This window comes from Hipposideros armiger, unplaced genomic scaffold, assembly GCF_001890085.2.
Source record: "Hipposideros armiger isolate ML-2016 unplaced genomic scaffold, ASM189008v1 scaffold_29, whole genome shotgun sequence".
Taxonomy (NCBI): Eukaryota; Metazoa; Chordata; class Mammalia; order Chiroptera; family Hipposideridae; genus Hipposideros; species Hipposideros armiger.
Window position 1 is genome coordinate 452,160 of NW_017731379.1, and position 18,765 is coordinate 470,924.

An 18,765-nucleotide genomic window follows, 5' to 3' on the forward strand; every position below is an offset into this window, starting at 1 on the left:
TTTGTTTGTCTCGCTACTGCAGGACTTTATGGCAGCATCAATCCACCTTCGGTGAGCTCAGAGTCCCTATAAATGTCATATAGAGTTTAATGTCTTTGGTGCACTCTATCTGCAGTATATCGCTGGCTGTTCAGATAAAATGGCCTTGCGTGCTGACAAAGATGGATGATGTTGGAATAGTGAGCAGCATGTTTCTCCGAATAAAAAACAAAGTTAGGAAATCGGAGAGATGGGTGACATTTTTGCCTAGTAGAAAGCATCCCCAGGCCACTCAATCACAAGAGCAGGGTCATTCTCCCATGATCTGGCTGTTTCACAAATGATGGCATCCTAACAGGGAGGAGACAGAATTGCCTAGTGGTTAGAGAGGTCAGAATAACAGGGCACTTGTGCTGGCTCCCAGGCTAGGCATGTGCCTTTGGGAAAGTGCCTTAATCTGCCTGGATCTCGATTCCTCCTGTTCCTGACTGTTTCAAAGAAGACGTGCTAAGCTCAATGAATGTATCCATGAGATACTACTTAAAGCTTTCTCGTTATCCCTTATTAAGGGAGAATTGTCCCTTATCTAGGATTAGGGTACCTGAAATTCTTTCGTCAAGAATTCAGTTATATATTATTGTCTTTTATAAACTACAAATATTCCTAGGAGAAATAATAAATTAAGCCACTGTTACCTTATCATAAATGAATGTATTAAATGTTTCCCATCTCAGGGGAAACCCAAAGAATGTTGCATTAATATTATATTAATTCTTTTGCTTTCTGTTTATTTCATACCTTCCTCCAAGAACGTCCCTCTTATGGTTTCACTCTTGATCAGAAAAGTAGGTAGCCTTTAGGACAAGCTGTTTTCTTCTTTTTACAGAATGCCTGGATTAGGCAATCCCATCTAAATTTCCTCTAGAACCTGAGTGTCCCATTGTAGAAAGCTGAACTCACTATCTTTCCCCTTTTAAATCCACTCTCCATCCTATATTTCTTTTTCCCCCCCAATTATTGGTGGAACATTATACACCTGGTCAACCAAGCCAAGCTCACAGGTGTTCTCAGGCTTCCTGATTCCTTTAGCCCCTCCATCCAATCACTAACAAAGTTTGGTCCTTTCTACTTCTTTCATTTTGTTAATTTGTCCAGCCCTACCCATCCCCATTGTCATATCCTGTAGTTGAAGTCACAGGGGCTTTTTCAAGAGGCTTCATACTGGCTGTACCCTGTCACTGGTTCCACCATACCCATCTCCCCTTCACATCACCCTCTGGATGCTACCAGAGTCATTCTCTAAAAACACATACTCAGCTTTCCCTTAAAGTTCTCTAGTGCTTCCCTGTGGTGAACAAGTTGAATTCTGTATCCTCCTCATGGCAGGCACAGCTCCTCATGGACTGGCCCTGCAACTTCTCCAGGCGTCTTTCCCACGGCCCTGGGATGGTGGATGAAACGTACCACTGCGAACACCGACCTACCAGCAACACAATGGCATTTCACATCTCTATGTCCTAACCTGGAGCTCTTACACCTGGATGCCCTTTTCTTTCCTTCCTGCTAGTTGATTCCTCATTCACTGTTCAGGGTCCGCCTTCTCTAACTCATTTCCCTACACCCCCTCCTCCCATGACTACCTCCTGTCACCCACAAAGTTCATCACTCACCCCTCCATGCGATTTTGTTGCCTAGGGCATTTGAAAGCATTGTTTAGAGGTGAAGATCTCAGCTACAGACCCATGTTGCCTGGGTTTGAATCCCAGCTCTGCCCCTTACTAGTGCATTAGTTTCTGACTACATAAAATGGGGATGACAGTAGTCCTTTTTTCACAGGGCTATTATGGGATTCAGTGAGCTGATACATATAAAGGCATTATTCTAAATAGTTCCTGGCTCATGGAGAGTGCTATAGAATTAAAAGCTATGATTATTATTATTATTATTATTATTATTCCATAATTTCACATAGCACACTATTTCATAGCAACATACACAGGCATAACTGCCTTCCTTTTTAGCCTGTGAGCTCCTTGCAGCAAGGTAGAGTAATCAACTCATTTCAACTTGCCGAGGACTCTCCCCAGTTTTAGCACTGGAAGTCCTGCATCCTGGGGGACCCCGCAGCCCCAGGCAAACCCAGACAGTACTTCACCCTATGAGGAATCCTATCTTATGCACCTTTGAATTCCCAGGTCTATCACATAAGTTATAAAGTAGATCATTCATAAGGGTTTATTGAACTATAGAATCAATATTAATTGTCTTTCCACCTTCTTCCTCATAAAGATGCTTTCAAACTTCAAAAATTAGTCTCCTTCTTGCTGTGAAGCCACAGCTGACTTTTTAAAACTTTTTACTGAATACCTGAATATGTTATTTTCTTAGTGCACAGGCATAGAAGAAAATGCTTCCTCCCTGTTATATATCATCAGTGTAACGGAATTGGCCATCCTTTAGCAATCAAAGACATACCTGTCATGCTAACAGCAGGCGGGGAATACGAGGGGGAGTTCACACTGTCCTTTCTGTCTAGTGACAGGCAAGTTGAAATCTGAAGGTCCCTGGTTCACATCACAGCCTGAAGAACAATCTTGTCCCGGTCACAAACGTTCCCTTTGCTGAATGTATCTGTCTACCCAGCTGTCAAGAAGGGCTCGAGTTCCTATTTCTAATATGCTTTGTCTTACAACTGCTCCTCATCCAAACTGTCTCAGATATGTTTTCACAGCACAAACACAATGAAAAAGTCCCACAACTAATCTCCTATGAAACAGGGACTCAGGACGTGCCAGAACTCATAATGAAGGCAATATTTCGTCTTCAGAATCAAGGTCTAGGAAGAAGCAGCTGACAGGCAGCCAGACCAAGCTCCCTCAGGCAGAACAGCCGAGCTGCTGAGAGCATGGGCTTTGGAGTCAGAGTTCAAATCCTGCAGTTACTGGCTGCAGAATCTTGTCCAAGTTACCTAACCTCCCTGGACCTCAGTTTTCTTGATTGTAAAATGAGAATATAATAACATTACTGACTTTCTCATAGGGTTTTATTACATTGTGTCTTAGCCTGTGGAAACAAAGCATGAGGCACAGCTGATTAAGAATGTCCTGTTAGGTATTGGGAGACACAGCGTCAGGGCATCCAGAGTGAAGGAAAAGGGGAAATGAGTCAAGGAAGGAGGGAAAACGAATATAGGTTGTGCCCGAAATAGCAAATCTTCACAAGAGAACCCATCTCATTGTTCGTATGTGACTGCTTCCAAGAAGCCCTCAAAACAGTCTGCAGAGGAGGAATGGAGAGGAAGTTATCTGTTGGCTACTTCCAGTCTACCTTTCATTGGCCCAGTCTTCCCCATGTCCAGACATGTTAACCAGTCCCTCAAGGTAGCCATGAGTGAAGCTGGAACCACCCTCCATGGGTCCGGTTGGGTTAGAGTAGCTGCCACTACTCTCACAGCAAGCAAGATGGAGGCCATACCAGAGCCCACCCTGAGCCAGCTGGTGGTGTCAGGAGAAAGGGCAAGGATGGCGACCAAGGCTTTTTTCTGTTTGAGCATGTGGCCAAAGCCCAGGGAACAGGGGGTTCTGAAGTAAATCTGAGGAGGCTCTATTCTCCATAGGTTGTTCCTGCCATTTTGGACCTGGATTCTCCAGGCTATTGTCACTGTTTCCTTACAGCTTGGCTCCAGGTGTGTTCACAGATCCTCCAAAAGTTAAGCTGCGATCAGGCTGTGATATGTCAAACAACTGAAGTGTTTTGATTTTCATGAAGTTTAATTTTTCAGTTGATTTTACTGTTGATGCTTTTTGTGCCTCCTCTAAGAAATCATTGTCTCATTCAAGTTCACAAAGATATTCTCCTATGGTTTTTTGTTTTGTTTTGTTTTGTTTTTGAAGTCTTGTACTTCTAGCTTTTGCACTTAGGTCTATGATCTGTTTCATTTCAAATTAATTTTTATACATGAAGTAGGGGTTGAAGGTTTTTTTGGAGGTTTTTTTTTTTTGGTTTGCTTTTTACATATAGATATCCCATTGTTCCAGCACTATTTGTTGGGGAAAAAAATTTTCCCTATTGAATTACCTTGACACCTCTGTCAAAAACCAATTGATCGTATATGTACAGGCTATTTATGGGCTCTCTACTCTGTTTGATTCATCTATATGCCTATCCTTATTCCATTGTCTTTATATAACTATCCTTACACCAGCATACCACATGTCTTGATTGCTGTAGCTTTATAGCCAGCCTTGAAATTAGCTAATGTATTTTTTCCAAGTTTGTTTTTCTTTTTCAGAGTTGTGTTGCCTATTTTAGATCCTTTCCATTTTTATAGAAATTTTAGAATCACATTTTCAATTCCTTAAAAAAAAAAAAACCCTGCTAGAATTTTGGTTGGGATTGCATTAATCTATAGCATTCAATATATCTATAGCAAAATGAATCTTGCATTCATTCAATTTGGAAGAATTGACACCTTAACAATGCTAATTTTTCTGATCCAATCCATGAATAAGGTATATCACCCTATTTATTGACATCTTCTTTAATTCCACCCATTAATGTCATGTGTTGTAAACATACGAGTACATGTTTTGCATATACTTTGTTATGTTTATTCCTAAGTAGATTTTTGTAGATTTATTAGATTATTCTACAGAACTTTCACGTCATCTGAAAATGAAGACTGCCTTGCTTCTTCCCTTCCAATCTTTACTCCTTTATTTTTCTTGCTTTACTTCACTTGCTAGCATGCCCAGCACAATAGAAAAGATAGGAGTGGGCCTTCTTGTTTCTGATCCTCGAAGCAGGTACTTGGTCTTTAACCATTTAAGTATAATGTTGGTTATTGCTTTTTGCAGATTGTCTTTATCAGGTTGAGGAAATCCTTAACATTCCTGAAAGGTGTTGTTGTTGTTGTTGTTGTTGTTTTATCATGAATGGATGTTAAATATTGTCAAATACTGCTTTTTCTGCAACTATTAATATGACCATATATTTTTACTGTGTTCTGTTAATGTAGTAAATTACATTGATGGATGGTAGGATGTTATGCTAACTTTGCTTTCCTGCAGTAAACCCTGCTTAATCATGATATAGTACCCTTTATGTATATTGCTGGATTTTATTTATTAACATTTTATTGAGATGTTTTTGTTTGTTTTTTATTTTCTTGTTTGTTTGTTTTTCTCTATGTTCATGAGAGACATGGGTTATAGCTTTCTTTTCTTGTAATGCCTTTTTTCTGACTTTGGTATCAGGGCAATGCTAGCCTCAAAAATGAATCAAAATTTTTGGAAGAGTTTTGTGTAGAATTAGTATTATTTCTTCCTTAAATGTTTGGCAGGCTGTAATATTTAACATGACTTTTGTTAAAGGTTTGTTATAAAATTATTATTATGGCTCAGAAAAAGAAAACATAAAACTAGAAATAACTTTTCCATAGAGTATCTCCTCCCAGCTGTCTCCTAAAGTCTAATCATGTAGCCATGTTGCAGAGACCAGCCCACCTTCAATCAATAGATCTGTGTCCCCTTCTCTTTAGAACTCAGGTCCCCTAAACCTCTCTGAAGAAATTTTTTAAAAAGAGACATATTTCTTTAGAGAAAATCCCAAGTGTTTTAAGTTTTTGTTAAAATAATACCTAACACATTGATTAGTAAACAGTGGTATACCCATATGGTGGAATACTACTCAGCAATAAAAAGTAAAGAACTATTGATAAAGATAACAGTATATTTCTCAAAATAATTAAGCTGAGTTAAAGAAGCCAGATGTTTTTTTTAAAAAAAAGAGTACATAGTGATGACTCCATTTGTATGAAGTTCTAGAAAAGAAAGCCTAGTGGACCAGTAGTTGCCTGGGAACCGTGGGCATGAAATAAGTAAATGTTTAAAAATATTTATTGAAGAGGAGACCCAACATGGCAGAGTAGGTAAACCTGGCTGCTTTCTTCCATGAGCACATTAAAATTACAACTAAATTATAGAACAATCAACATGGAAAACCATCTGAAGTCTGGCTGAACAGAAGTTTTATAACTAAGGATATAAAGAAGAAGCCATGTCAAGACTGGTAGAAGGAGCAAAGACACAAACGGTCTGGCCCCAAACCTCTGTGTGGCAGTTGAGCATCAAAAGGCATATCTCAGCTGCAGAGGTTCCACGTGAGGAACAAGGGACCCCAGCCTTACATGAGGATCCTAAGCCTGGATTACTGGTGCTGGGAAGAAGAGCCTCACAACATTTGGCTGTGAAAAACAGTGGGGATTCTGACCATACTGGTGGGACAGAAGGCTGCAGGAAACCCAGACGTCATCTTAAAGGGCCTGTGCACAGACACACTCGCAGACACTCACCCTAGACTCCGATGGAGGGAAGGTGACTTGGGGGGCATCGGAGACATATGGGGGGGGAGATTGAGATGTGTGGCTTCAGAGCAAGGGCTGGAGGACTGTCACCATTTTCCCTGTATGGGGTCCTTCTCCCATGCAGCTGGCAGGCAGGTGCCATCTTTCCTGTGTTGAGCCCTGCCCCACGCCCATGGCCAAATCTGAATTGGTCTGGTGAGCTCCACTGGGACACTGTCCCACCCAAATACCCCAACGCCAGAGCCCGTTTCTTGGGGAACAACCAGCCCCACCCACATTGCACTCTTTCTTGGAAAACTATTAGAGTCCACGGGCTTCAGGTGGGTGGCAACTGGCCTTGGTGTGCTCTGAGACTTTTGCTGAGTAGCTCCACGCGCAGCATTGGCACCAAACCAGAATCTACATTAACCTGGTGACCACAACTTCCCACTTTAGTGACTTCCTGAGACCCTGCCTCACCCAATTCGCATACTGCACGAGGCTTTGTCGGTAACTGAAACTTAAGTGAGCCAGCAAGTGGCAGCAGGACTCGGGGTGTCCTGGTTTTTTGCAGATCTACCCCAGGCCTAGTACTGGTGGCAGCTGTCCTCGGTTCGTAGCGTGGCCTCTCCAATGCTCCTCCAGGTTTAGCACAGGCAACAAACAACTGGATCACTTTGTAGCTCCTACCAGGTAGTCAATGGCCTGTCACAGGCAGTGGCTAACCTGGGCCTGCACTGAAGCCATTCCCAAGAGGCCCCAAAACCAACATACTTGGGGGTTGGCTTTATACCACAGCAGAGCACTGCCCAATTAGCCCCACAAGTGGCACAGACAAAGGGCAGTCTCAACAGGCACCAGGGCCTGCTGGGGAGAATCCCACTCAGTGGGGTAAGCCACCCCACATGGCAACCCATAAGCTGTGGACATGGCCAAACCCCGCAGCCAATCAACCTGAGGGTCAGTCCCACCCACTGACATGCCAATAGCAATCAAGGCTCAACTATAACAGGAGGGCGTACACAACCCACACAAGGGACACTCTTGGAGCACCCGGAGCATGTGACCAGGGAGACTGTGCCAGGGTCCCACAGGACACCTTCTACATAAGGCCACCAGGCCAAGACAGGGAGACAGAGTAGATCTACTTAATACATAGAAACAAACACAGATAGGCAGCCAAAATGAGGAAACAAAGAAATGTGTCCCAAATGAAAGAACAGGAGAAAACTCCAGCAAAAGAGCTAAAGGAAATGGAGGCAAGCACCCTACCAGAGACAGAGTTCAAAACAGTGGTTATAAGGATGCTCAAGGAACTTAGTGAGGACTTCAACAAAGAGACAGCAAGCATAAAAAAGGACATAGAAACTATTAACAAAAATAGAACCAGTCAAAAGTGAAGAATACAATAACTGAAATGAAGAATGCACTAGAAGGAATCACCACCAGACTAGATGAAGCAGAGGATCAAATCATCTTAAATAGTATAATGTGGCAACTTTAGAAATCAATGCAAAGATGTAGAGAGTATTGCTACTATCATTTTCAAGACACTCTATGAGTACTATAGGGATTACATGATGTATTAGTAAAGTTCCCAGCAATAATCATAAGCCACATTCAAACAGAGTAACTGAGGAGGGGTTAATAAGTTTTACACTTCTTTTGTTAAATTTATTCCTAAGCCATGCCATGCTATTGTAAACGGGATTGTCTTCTTAATTTCATTTTCATTTCATTGTCTTTTAAGTCAGAAGGGAGAAAAGAGTTATAAACAAAAAATAGACTTAAACTGCCTTATATTTATACTACTTTTTATATTTACCTATGTGGTTTCCTTACCAATGCTCTTTCTTTCTTCATGTGGATTTAAGTCACTATCTGATGTCTTTTCATTTCAGCTGAAGGACTCCCTTTAATGTTTCTTGTAGGAAAATCTGCTATTAAATTCTCTCAGTTTTTGTTTATCTGTAAATATCTTAATTTCACCTTCATTTTTGAAGGGTAGTTTTGCTGTATAGAGAAATTCTTAAACAGCCTTTTTCTTTCAGCACTTTGACTATGTCATCCCACTTCCCTCTGGACTCTGTAGTTTTCTGACAAAAAAATCTGCTGTAAATCTTTTTGAGGATTCCTTATATGTAATGAGTTATTTATCACTTGTTGTTCTCAAGATTTTCTTTGTCTTTAGCTTTTGACAGTTTAATTATTATGTGTCTAGGCGTGAATCTCTTTGAATTTGCCCTTCTTGGTGTTTATAGAGCTTCTTGTGTGGGTTGTTTCTCATCAATTTTGAGAAATTTTTGGCCATTATTTCTTCAAATTTATTTCTCCCCCTCCTCCTCCTTCTTCTGGGATTCGTATTATGTGTATGTTGGTACACTTGATTGTATCCCACAGATCCTGAGACTCTGTTCATTATACTCATTTTTTTTCCTTTTTGCTCCTAAAACTGAATAATCTCAATTCACCTGTCTCCAAGTTTGCTGATTCTTTCTTCTGCCTGCTTGTATCTGATGTTGAGCCCCTCTACTGAATTTGTTGTTTCTGTTATTGTACTTTTCAACTCTAGAATGTCTATTTGGTTCTGGCTTTGTTTTATAAATTCTACCTCTTTATTGATATTCTCTATTTGGTAAGATGTCATTCTCATAATTTCCTTCATTTCTTTGGACACGGTTTGTTTTAGTTCCTTGAACATATTTAAGATCTCAAATTTAAAGTCTTTGTCTAATAAGTCCAACATTTGGACTTCTTCAGGGGCAATACTTATTGACTGCTTTATCTCCTGTGAATGGAACATATTTTTTATTTCTTTGCATGTCTCTTTTTTGTTGTTGTTGAAAAGTGAGCATCTTAAATAATATAATATGGCAACCCTAGAGATCAGATTATTGCCCCACCCCCAGGGTTTATTGTTTAGTGATTTTTCAGAACCAGATCTGTAAACTCTGCGTTTATTGTCATATGGGGGCACTGAAGTCTCTGCTTGGTTATAGCTTAATGCTCAGCTAATGAGTGAACAAATTTTCCTTAAATGGCTGGAACCAGTAACTCTCCAAGTCATTGCAGAGGGGCTCTGTGTACCTGCTGGGGTGCACCTTTGGTACTCACCTGGCATTTGACAGCTCTGCCTTAGCCTTCACTTCCTGCTTGCACAGAGCCTCAAAGTTAGACAGAGGTGAGAGCTTAGGGTCCTCTCAGGTATTTCATGAGAGTACTCCCAGCCCTGGGAATGCATGTGGACTGATACATCCCCAGGATTGTGTCAGAGCTTGTCAGAGTCCTCTGTGCAAAGGACATCTCATTCCCCAGCTTTTCCTTTAAGCTTTTTGGTTAGTCTATTGTTTTCCTCCACTCTTACCCATCACTTCAGGCAGCTGTGATATTAGCAATTGCTGATGTTTGTTTTTGACAGACGCCCCAGAGGAAAAGGCTATTTGTACTTGGTAAGCTGCAAGTCAAGTCAACAACAACAACAAAAAAAGACTCTTGTATGTTAGCTATATTTTAATAATTGTTTTTTAATGAATGGAAAAAAAGAAAAGACTCGTAAGTGGGGTCTTCCAGGAAACCATCAGACAGGTCAAATAATGACAGTTCTTTCAAAATGGGGTTTTAAAGGAGCTCCATCACCAATGTATGCCATACAGTGGCTGCCAGACTGCTGTTTTTATACTATGAATGTAGGCTGTTGGTCTTCATGACTACCACAGAGCTGGGAAAGATGGAAATCAAGTAAGTTAAAAATGCCACAAAGCTCACTGTTCTTACAGAATTCAGCCACTTTTCTTCAATAAACACTTCCTGGATTGCTGCAAACTTTTAGTTAATTTCTAGAATTCTGAAAAAGTTAATTCTGACAAATCTTGCTAGTGTTGTCATTGCTTTTAGGGAGGAGAGGATTTTGGGAGGTCCTTACTTTGCTATTCCCACTGTCACATTATTCTTGTATGTACAGTCTTTTGGTGAAATGTTTATTTATGTGTACGACATAAATGGATTTTTAAAAATCTCAATTGGAAAGTTTTGTCTTTTATTAGAAACTATTTGGATGTATTGTGCTCATAGATATATTAAATCTTAGCCCTACTACTTCAATTTACCTTTCTATTTAATATGTTTTCTTATTTTGTTTCTTTTTCAATTTTTTAGACTTATCTTTATTCCTCTCTTCCCTTAAATAGTTTGAAGTTCTGCTTGTTCTTCCTGTTTTACTATAAGTGACTGAAAACATACATATTAAAATATCTAAACATATATTTTTCTATCAAAATAAAAACTAAATAGTATAATAAATATATAAAATTAGATTTTAAAACAATGTTTGAAACAACCCAAAATATCACTTAAGTTGTTACAGTGTACTTTGGTGTCTCTGATTTGGGAAGAAGATTTGAGGTAACCTTAATCATTGCTGTTATTTATCGAGTGGGTGCTATGCACCAAACAGGATATGTACCTTTGACTTGTTAGTTATTTAATCTTCACAGCTCTGTAAGAACTCTTTATATATATATATATATATATATATATATATATATATATATATATATATGTTTAAACAAACTCAGAGAATTTATATAAAGTGTCCAAAGTCACACAGATTATAGGTAATAATATCATGATTCGAGCTTGGGTGTGCCGAATACCAGAGCCAAGGCTACACTGCTTCTCAAATGCTTGTCTCTTTACATAAGGGTGAAAATGTAGAGCATGGTTAGTTGGTAAGGGTATGCATGTTTGTGAGAACAGGTTAGAGAGTTGTTTTTCTCAGTATTTCTCATCAGACAAAAATTTAAATATAAAGGAAGAAAATAAAATATAATGATAGATGAAGTCTAGTAGAAACATGCTAAAGGGTAGCCTGGAAGAAAGGGACAGTTGGGGGAGTATGTGAAGGAAGTCAAAAAGACAGAGCAAGTCAACCTGTTTTGACTCAAGAGAACAGATGAGCCGTGAGCAAAAACAAAAGGGGCCATTGGGTAGGTGTCATCAGTTATAGGGCAAGTAACTGGAATTTGATCAATCGACAAGAATTTATTTACTGGACTCCTGGGCACTGTGGAAGATACAAAAGAATGTAGCGTTATTTTGGGAATCATAATGATGTAGACAAGACAGATGGTATGAACTGGGGCATCAGTGCTGAAGGAAAAAGCTACAAGACAGAAGGCAAAAAGAAATAGTTTAAGGCCATCCCCATGTGAGCCAGCTTGCATGTCAATCTGGAATTGTTGTGGGAATAAAAAGATATAGAGGAAACACTGTAGTTGCTATTGAATCAAAGACAAAGGATTTGTAGGTTGAAAGAGAAAGATGCCATATCACCTACTTTTCCATTTCTGCTTTTGTGTAAATTAAAAGATTACTAAAGATTTATGAAAACACATCCACACTACAGACAGTGCTTTACATCATTCTCCCAAATGTAAATATGGCCACTTAGGTAAGACTGAATAGGGCCTGATGGACATGACTAGTACTCAATAGTCTGACCACCTTGGAAGGCACTAGAAAGTCTTTTTTGTGTTGGAGGAAATTGTAAGCAAGACTTAAAAGGTACCTAAAGACATTCAACAATGTAATAAAGATGGATCTCCATATGAGTCAGATTTAGCTGGTGCTTGTGGACATGGAACCCAATTCAGAGGCATGAGGAGGAAATTAGCTTTCTGGATTGCTCCTTAATCTGTTATATGTAATAGATTCTCATATATGCATTCATTTATTCTAAAGTATTTATTATCGTCTAAAACAAAAAATGAATGCTGCCATGAGCTACCCTGTACTTGATGATCTTTACATGCGTTATGTCATCAAGTCTTCCAATCATAACATGTAAGTGTTATTATCCTCATTTTATAAATGAGAAAAATGAGATTCAGACATGTTAAGTAATTTGCCTAAGACCACATAACAAAAAAAGTCAGTAGGTGAAAAGGTTCATATTCTAATCTGTGTTGTATTTCTTTTACCCTGAAGAAGGCACATTTTAGGTGCTAGGTATAAAAAAATTAATACTTGGCAGTCCTTGCCCTGGAGAAGCATAAAGACACTGGGAGGCAGTTGTAATCCAATAAAATATTTGCTATAACAGGCATATACTAATGAATGAGTGGAGAAATACATACATCTGTCTGGGGATGTCAGAGACCATGTGAGCCTAGACTTTAAGGATCAGCACTCATTTCTTAGGTGATGAAGATACAGATGGAATTCCAATACATGCAGAGCAGTGCATAGCAAGACCCGGATGTAGGAAAAGCTTCCTCTCTAGGAAACCCTAAGGAGATCAGAACGACTGACACATGAAATGTAGAGGTACAGTAGGAGATGAGGCTGGAGAGGTGAGTACTTGTATGCGAGGGTAAAGAATTTAGATTTTATCCTGTAGGAATTGGGGAATCATTAAGTCAGCCCTGTGAAGAGTTTGGTCAATAAAAAAGGTTCTACATGATATTACATCATGGGGTCTATAAGGCTGTACAAATTCAAGGACTGGAGATGACCTAACGATCACAGCTAAGTAGCAATGGCAGCATTACACATGGAAGATTCCCTTGGAGATTTGAGGGGAGATGGCAGGAAGGCGGTAGCATGCTCTGCACCAGGGTTGGAGACATTTTGCACATAACTGCCTTGGCCACTTACTTCATTCATGCATTTGTTCATCCACTATATGTGTGCATGCCAGGCAGCTATAGCTTTGGGAGCATTGATGCTTAAGTAGTAGTACCCACCTTAATGGTGGATGGCTTTTGAAATGGCATGGCTAATCTCCTGGAAACTGACTTCGGGTATGACCTTGGGACCTGTTTAGAGATCTGTGGAACAGCAGTCAAGTAGTATTTAGAAAATGCCAGTAGTGAGTGCCCTGAAGGACCCTATTTGGAGTATTGAGTGAGCAGGGATGTGCCCATGGGTATAAATTCCCCAAACCTCTGGGCACCGGGTAGTAGTTCACCAAATCTCAGAAAACAGTCACAATTGAACACCTCGGGAGATCTGCAAGGCACTCCCACATTCTCTTATATACCCAACAGAGGGCAGCATCTAGAAGGAGGTAAGTAGAAAAATGCCAATTACATATACCCAAGAGGAAATGAACAGACTCTCAGGGTTATAGAATGGAGATGCTTCCTCCCAGTCAGACAGAGACCTAAAGACTTCGAGTAGAGGCTCATGTCATCTATATGTTTGTATGTAAACGTATATGTTAATTTAGTAAATGGAGGTTGTTCATTTCATTTCTGCCACTAATTAGCTCTGTGGCCTTAAACAAGCTTCTTCCTTTCCCTGGGTTTCAGCTTTCTCATCTATGACGTGAAGAAGCTAAGGTCCCTTCCAGCTGTAATATTTTATTGGGATTCCAGAGGGTCACTGGAGATGATAAGATTCTGTGTCAACTTATAATTTTGTTGTGTAAATGATACAACATCAGATTTTCCTCCTCTTAGGAACTGCCGTGTGAAAATGACCCAACAAATGCAGAATTTACATCTTTCTCAGTCAAAAAAACATAGCGCCCCATCTTCTCCCAATGCTGCCAAACGTCTGTACAGGAACCTCTCTGAGAAACTGAAGGGGAGCCATTCTTCATTTGATGAGGCCTATTTCAGAATAAGAACTGACCGGCTGAGTCTCAGAAAGACCTCGGTGGTAATAACACTTTTTATTCTTATCTCAGTTTGATTTGTGTGGTTGTGTTTGGATTTAAGGAGATTCTCAGATGATTGAAGTTCACTTCAGAACCTGACATTCGTAATTTTATAAATGCGGAAGTCAGGTAAGACAGGAACTACACATACCTGTGTTGTTGGCTGAAGTTTGAGCGATTGTGAGATTTTTGCTGAATTTCTTTCTCTTTCTTTTCCTTTAGCTTGTCTTTCTCTAATAGACCAAAGGAATCAAAACATAGCAGTTTGACAAATATGGAGTATGGCATTAAATAGGCTTTCTGAGAGCTCCAGTGTTCATTCAGATATTGAATGAACAATTAACCGTATTTTATTTGTTTATAATGTGTACTCCATATGCTTTCCAAAGCCATTCAAGACAGAATCCAAGCCCGAAATGCGTATGTACTCATATTACACAATGAGAAATAAATAAAGAGATAGAGATAGAAATAGAGGGAGAAAGCAGCTGAGAAAGGGAGGAGGATGGGGAGGAAGGGAGGGAGGAAGAAAGGAACAGAGAAAAGAAAAAAGAAAGGGAGAGGAGAGGGGAAGAGGGAGGGAGGGAGGGAGGGAGAGAAAAACAACAACAACAAAAAAATATGTATATATAGAAATAATGGGGATGGAAAGAAAAATAGACATACTCAAAACCTAGGCAAATATAGTACCTAAAATTTATCATTACATTTATCTGAGTTCCTAGTCAGTCAGAACAGGAAGGGAAACATAATGGGTTATAGCATCCCATTAGCTGATAGCTGAAAGTGTATCGGTCTGTAAGGAGAAATGAATATTTTTCTGTTACTACATCCTGTGGCCTTTATAAGATGTCATAATAAATGATGTAATAGAATTAAGAATGGTATTGGTGATGTGACAAACATTCTCATAAGGTAGTTTCTTATATTGGCCCTCAGTACATGCTGAGGACATAATATTAGCATGCTCAGGAAGGGTATTTCTTCAGGGAGTAATGGCACCATTTGTTTGAGCTTAAAACAGAAATGAGCCCAGCCTTTTCAGATAGAAGCATACTAGTGTATGCCAACCAAAGCATGGAGGAGGAAATGACTTAAGAGTGAGAGCAAATATGGCACAAGAAAAATGAGACATACTGAGAATCACAAACAAATACACAACTGTGGTCAGGGCTGCATTTTAACTCTGCACTCATTTGTTTTCTCATTTCCAGCTCATCTTCTGAGAGGGCTTGGTTGTGGCTGAGTTATGGCCTAAACATCAGAGGCTCTTCAGTTTGGCAGATTGTCGACAAAACACTTTTCCATTCAGCAGATCGTCCTGTAGCAAAGAGAGCCGCATACCAAAATAACTCTAGTCCCTGGGTCCTGATTGTCAAAACAAACATTTGCATAATAGCTTTGTATTTTCTTCAATTTTAAATCGTGTGTTATGTACTCAGCTAAGCCAACCTGCAGTCTTTGCTGGGGAAAATCGATTTTTGAGGAGACTAAAGGTAAAACCTGCCAACCTAAATATTTGGTCACTGAAGACCTTCCACATTTTAATCAGGTGATTCCTATGCTAAGTCAGGACCAATGGCATTTCGACATTTTTAAAGACCAAGCAACCCTTGGAGAAGATAGACGTGTAAATAGTATATGTGTTGCTCTTTTCCCATGAGCTACAGAAATAACTTTTCTCCTTTGTTTACTATTAATCCTCTGAATGAACTTTTCAAAGGATCCATGTTCTCTTTATGGGTATTGTCTTTATGAATATTCAACTTTTGGTCCTTCGTGATCCCCAGTCAATCTGCCACCCAGCCACAGAAACCCTCCTTGGACACTGCCTCTTAAACCGCTCACCTGAGGGCTTAGAAAGGCCCGGTGTTCAGTAGTCAGGACTCTGGGCTGAGAAAGAGTAGAGGTTAGTACAAAGGAGTCTATGAGCCGGGGAGTCAGCCTGCAGGCAATGTGGAGCTCTTAGAGATTTGTAAATAGAGAAGTGACATGTAATGCAAATTTTAGAAAGATTGCTCTCATATCAGTATGGAGCATGGGCTGGAGGAGAATAAGGCTAGCAATTGTCAGGTCCTTGCCATGGTCCAGGCAAGGGATGATAATGGTCTGAGCAATAGGAGAGACATGGGGGTGGAAAAGGAGGGCGTGAGATTGAGACAGAAAAAGGGTACCCTCAATTCCAAGCAAGTCACAATGTAAACCATCCATGCTGTGTTATCTCTGCTAGCATTTCCCAAATTGTATTCTGTAGAACACTATTCAAGGGTAGTTAAAACAAATGCAGTTAAGGGCCGGCCGAGTGGCTCAGTTGGTTAAGAGCTCACTCAAGAGTTTGAGCTCTGAGCAACAGCGGTTTGATGCCTGGCCCGAGCTGAGCTGCCACTAAGCTGCCAATAGGTAGCAGGATGGCTCAGCTAAAAAAAAACAAAAACAAAAAAACAAATGCAGTTAAAAATAGGTTCTATGAACAAATATTTGAAACAGGTCATATTTCCCACCAATTGTAGAATCACAATTGCATGTTAAAATTATTAAAGGCCCTGAGAGGTCTTAGAGTAAAGTAATGGAGTCACTTAGCTTAATCCAATGCCTACCAAATGTATTTGACCACGTGCTACTTTCCACATAGAACACCTCCTATTGAGCAGTATTCCACGAAGACTGGTTTGAAAAAAGCTGATATTTGCTCTTATCTATAGACTAGCCACGCTCTACTGTAGTGTCTCAGTGCATCTAAATGTACACATCTGTTCAGTGTCCATTAGAAGTGATGGAAGGAGGGTCCAGCACAGTGCTGACTTTGGAGACTTTGGGATGCATTGCAGTTATACCACCTCTAAGTGGGAAAGCAGTCACAGAAGCAGTGTCTCAAATTCAAGACAGCTAAGCTGCAAAGACACACCAGTCTATGCACTGTGCTAACCTACTTTTGTTCTTCTCTAGAACTTCCAGGGCAATGAAGCCATGTTTGAAGCAGTTGAACAGCAGGACATGGACACCGTGCAGATCCTTCTGTGTCAGTACACACCAGAAGAACTAGATCTCAACACGCCTAACAGTGAGGGGTTGACGCCTCTGGATATTGCCATCATGACCAACAATGTACCCATTGCCAGGATCCTTCTGAGGATGGGGGCCAGAGAAAGTCCACACTGTAAGTAAAGTTGAGAACAAAAACATGTAGTGTTTAGGCTGCACCCTAGCTTTATGTCACCAAAATAGCCATAGCTGACCTGTGGGGCATGAATAGTTGACTAAGCACAGGCTCAGAAATCCTTTACATGTTTTTATGGGCTTTCATGCAAATAGTGATAGTGCTTATCATTCTAAACATGAAGTTACATTCTAAATAGAATATACTGAATGGTATTGAAAAGGAACCTCAAAGGAACATCCTTCTAAGAATGTAACCCAATGTGAAATATTCCAAGAGAGGCTATCCAATAGGAAGTATACAGAGAGAAAGAGTAAGTATGTGTGTGTTAGTGTCTTTGTGTCCATCGTCAATATAATGGCCTCATTCATTCATTCATTGACTCACTCAACAAACCGTGAGGACAGGGCACTGTTCTGGGTACTAAGAGTACAATGGTGAGCAAGACACAATCTCTATTCTCGTAGAACTTATATACTAGCTGAGGAAACTCCCAGTAAGCAAGTAAGTAAAATAGAAACTCAAATAGTGATCGATACTATGAAGAAAATGAACGCATGGCTAGCGATTGGTGGAATGGGAGCGATTTTAAATAGGGCTGAGCAAGAAAAGTCTCTCTGATGGGATGACATTTGGGCCTCATCCTAGACGACATCAAGGAATGAGACCCGAGATGATACGGGGTCACATTCTAGGCAGAGTGAGGCAGGAATAAGGATGCCTTATCTGAAGAACAAGAAGGTCGGTGTGGCTAACGCAAAATGGACAAAGGGAGATTGATCCCTGAGGAAGAAGTCTCCAGGACCTGATCATTCTGGATCCGGCAGGCCAGTAAGACGCTTCACTTCGATTGTCAGTGTGACGGGGAGGCAGTGGAGCAGTTCAAGCAGGTGCATGACACACTCTGCTTTACATTTGAAAAGATCACCACAGTGCTCTGTGGAGAATAGGCAGGGATGGGGCAATTGGGAAATGGGGAAAACCAGTTAGGAGCCTATTTTAGTGGTCCGGAAGACAGACGCCATTCCTTGGACTAATGTGGCAGGGACACTGACGGTGAGCAAGGGTAGAGTTCTGGATGTATTTCTGAACAGCTTTATTGAGATCAAAGTCACCCATCATAACAATTCACCCACTTAACTCGTACAATTCAGTGGTCTTTAGTATATGCACAGAATTGTGAATCCATCACCACAATTTTAGACCATGGTCATCACCACAAAGGAAGTCCCATACCCCTTAGCTATTACGCCAACCTCCCCAACTGCATCCAACTCCGGGCAACCACTAATCTACATTCTGTTCCTATATATTTGTCTGTTCTGGACATTTCGTATAAATGGAATCATGTAGCAGATGGTCTTTTGTGATTGGCTTCTTTCTGGGTGTATTTGGAAGTAGAGCTGAGAGAACTGGCCAAAGGGAGCTACTCTGGGGCCGCTGGCAGACCCCGCCCAGGAGAGGACGGGATAAAATCGCACAAGCCTTACCCTGTGCCAGGCACTGTTCTCAGCACTCTACGTGTAGTCACCCCCTTAATCGTCACAGCAACATTCTGAGGTAGACTCTCACATTCCCCATGGTACAAACCTCTCTGATCCAATGACCACACTGGCTCTGAGCCAC

The 18,765-nt window shown here is 40.5% G+C and overlaps 1 protein-coding gene across 1 annotated transcript in view; it reads left to right on the forward strand.

The window, feature by feature from the left end:
* Positions 1-18,765, forward strand: part of ANKFN1 (ankyrin repeat and fibronectin type III domain containing 1) — a 348,704-nt gene that overhangs the window by 184,319 nt on the left and 145,620 nt on the right. Inside the window, exons 4-5 of the mRNA XM_019636795.1 lie at positions 13,783-13,984; positions 16,929-17,139. Coding sequence (XP_019492340.1) covers positions 13,799-13,984; positions 16,929-17,139 — 397 coding nt within the window. The 5' untranslated portion in view covers positions 13,783-13,798. The remainder of the gene's footprint in view (positions 1-13,782; positions 13,985-16,928; positions 17,140-18,765) is intronic.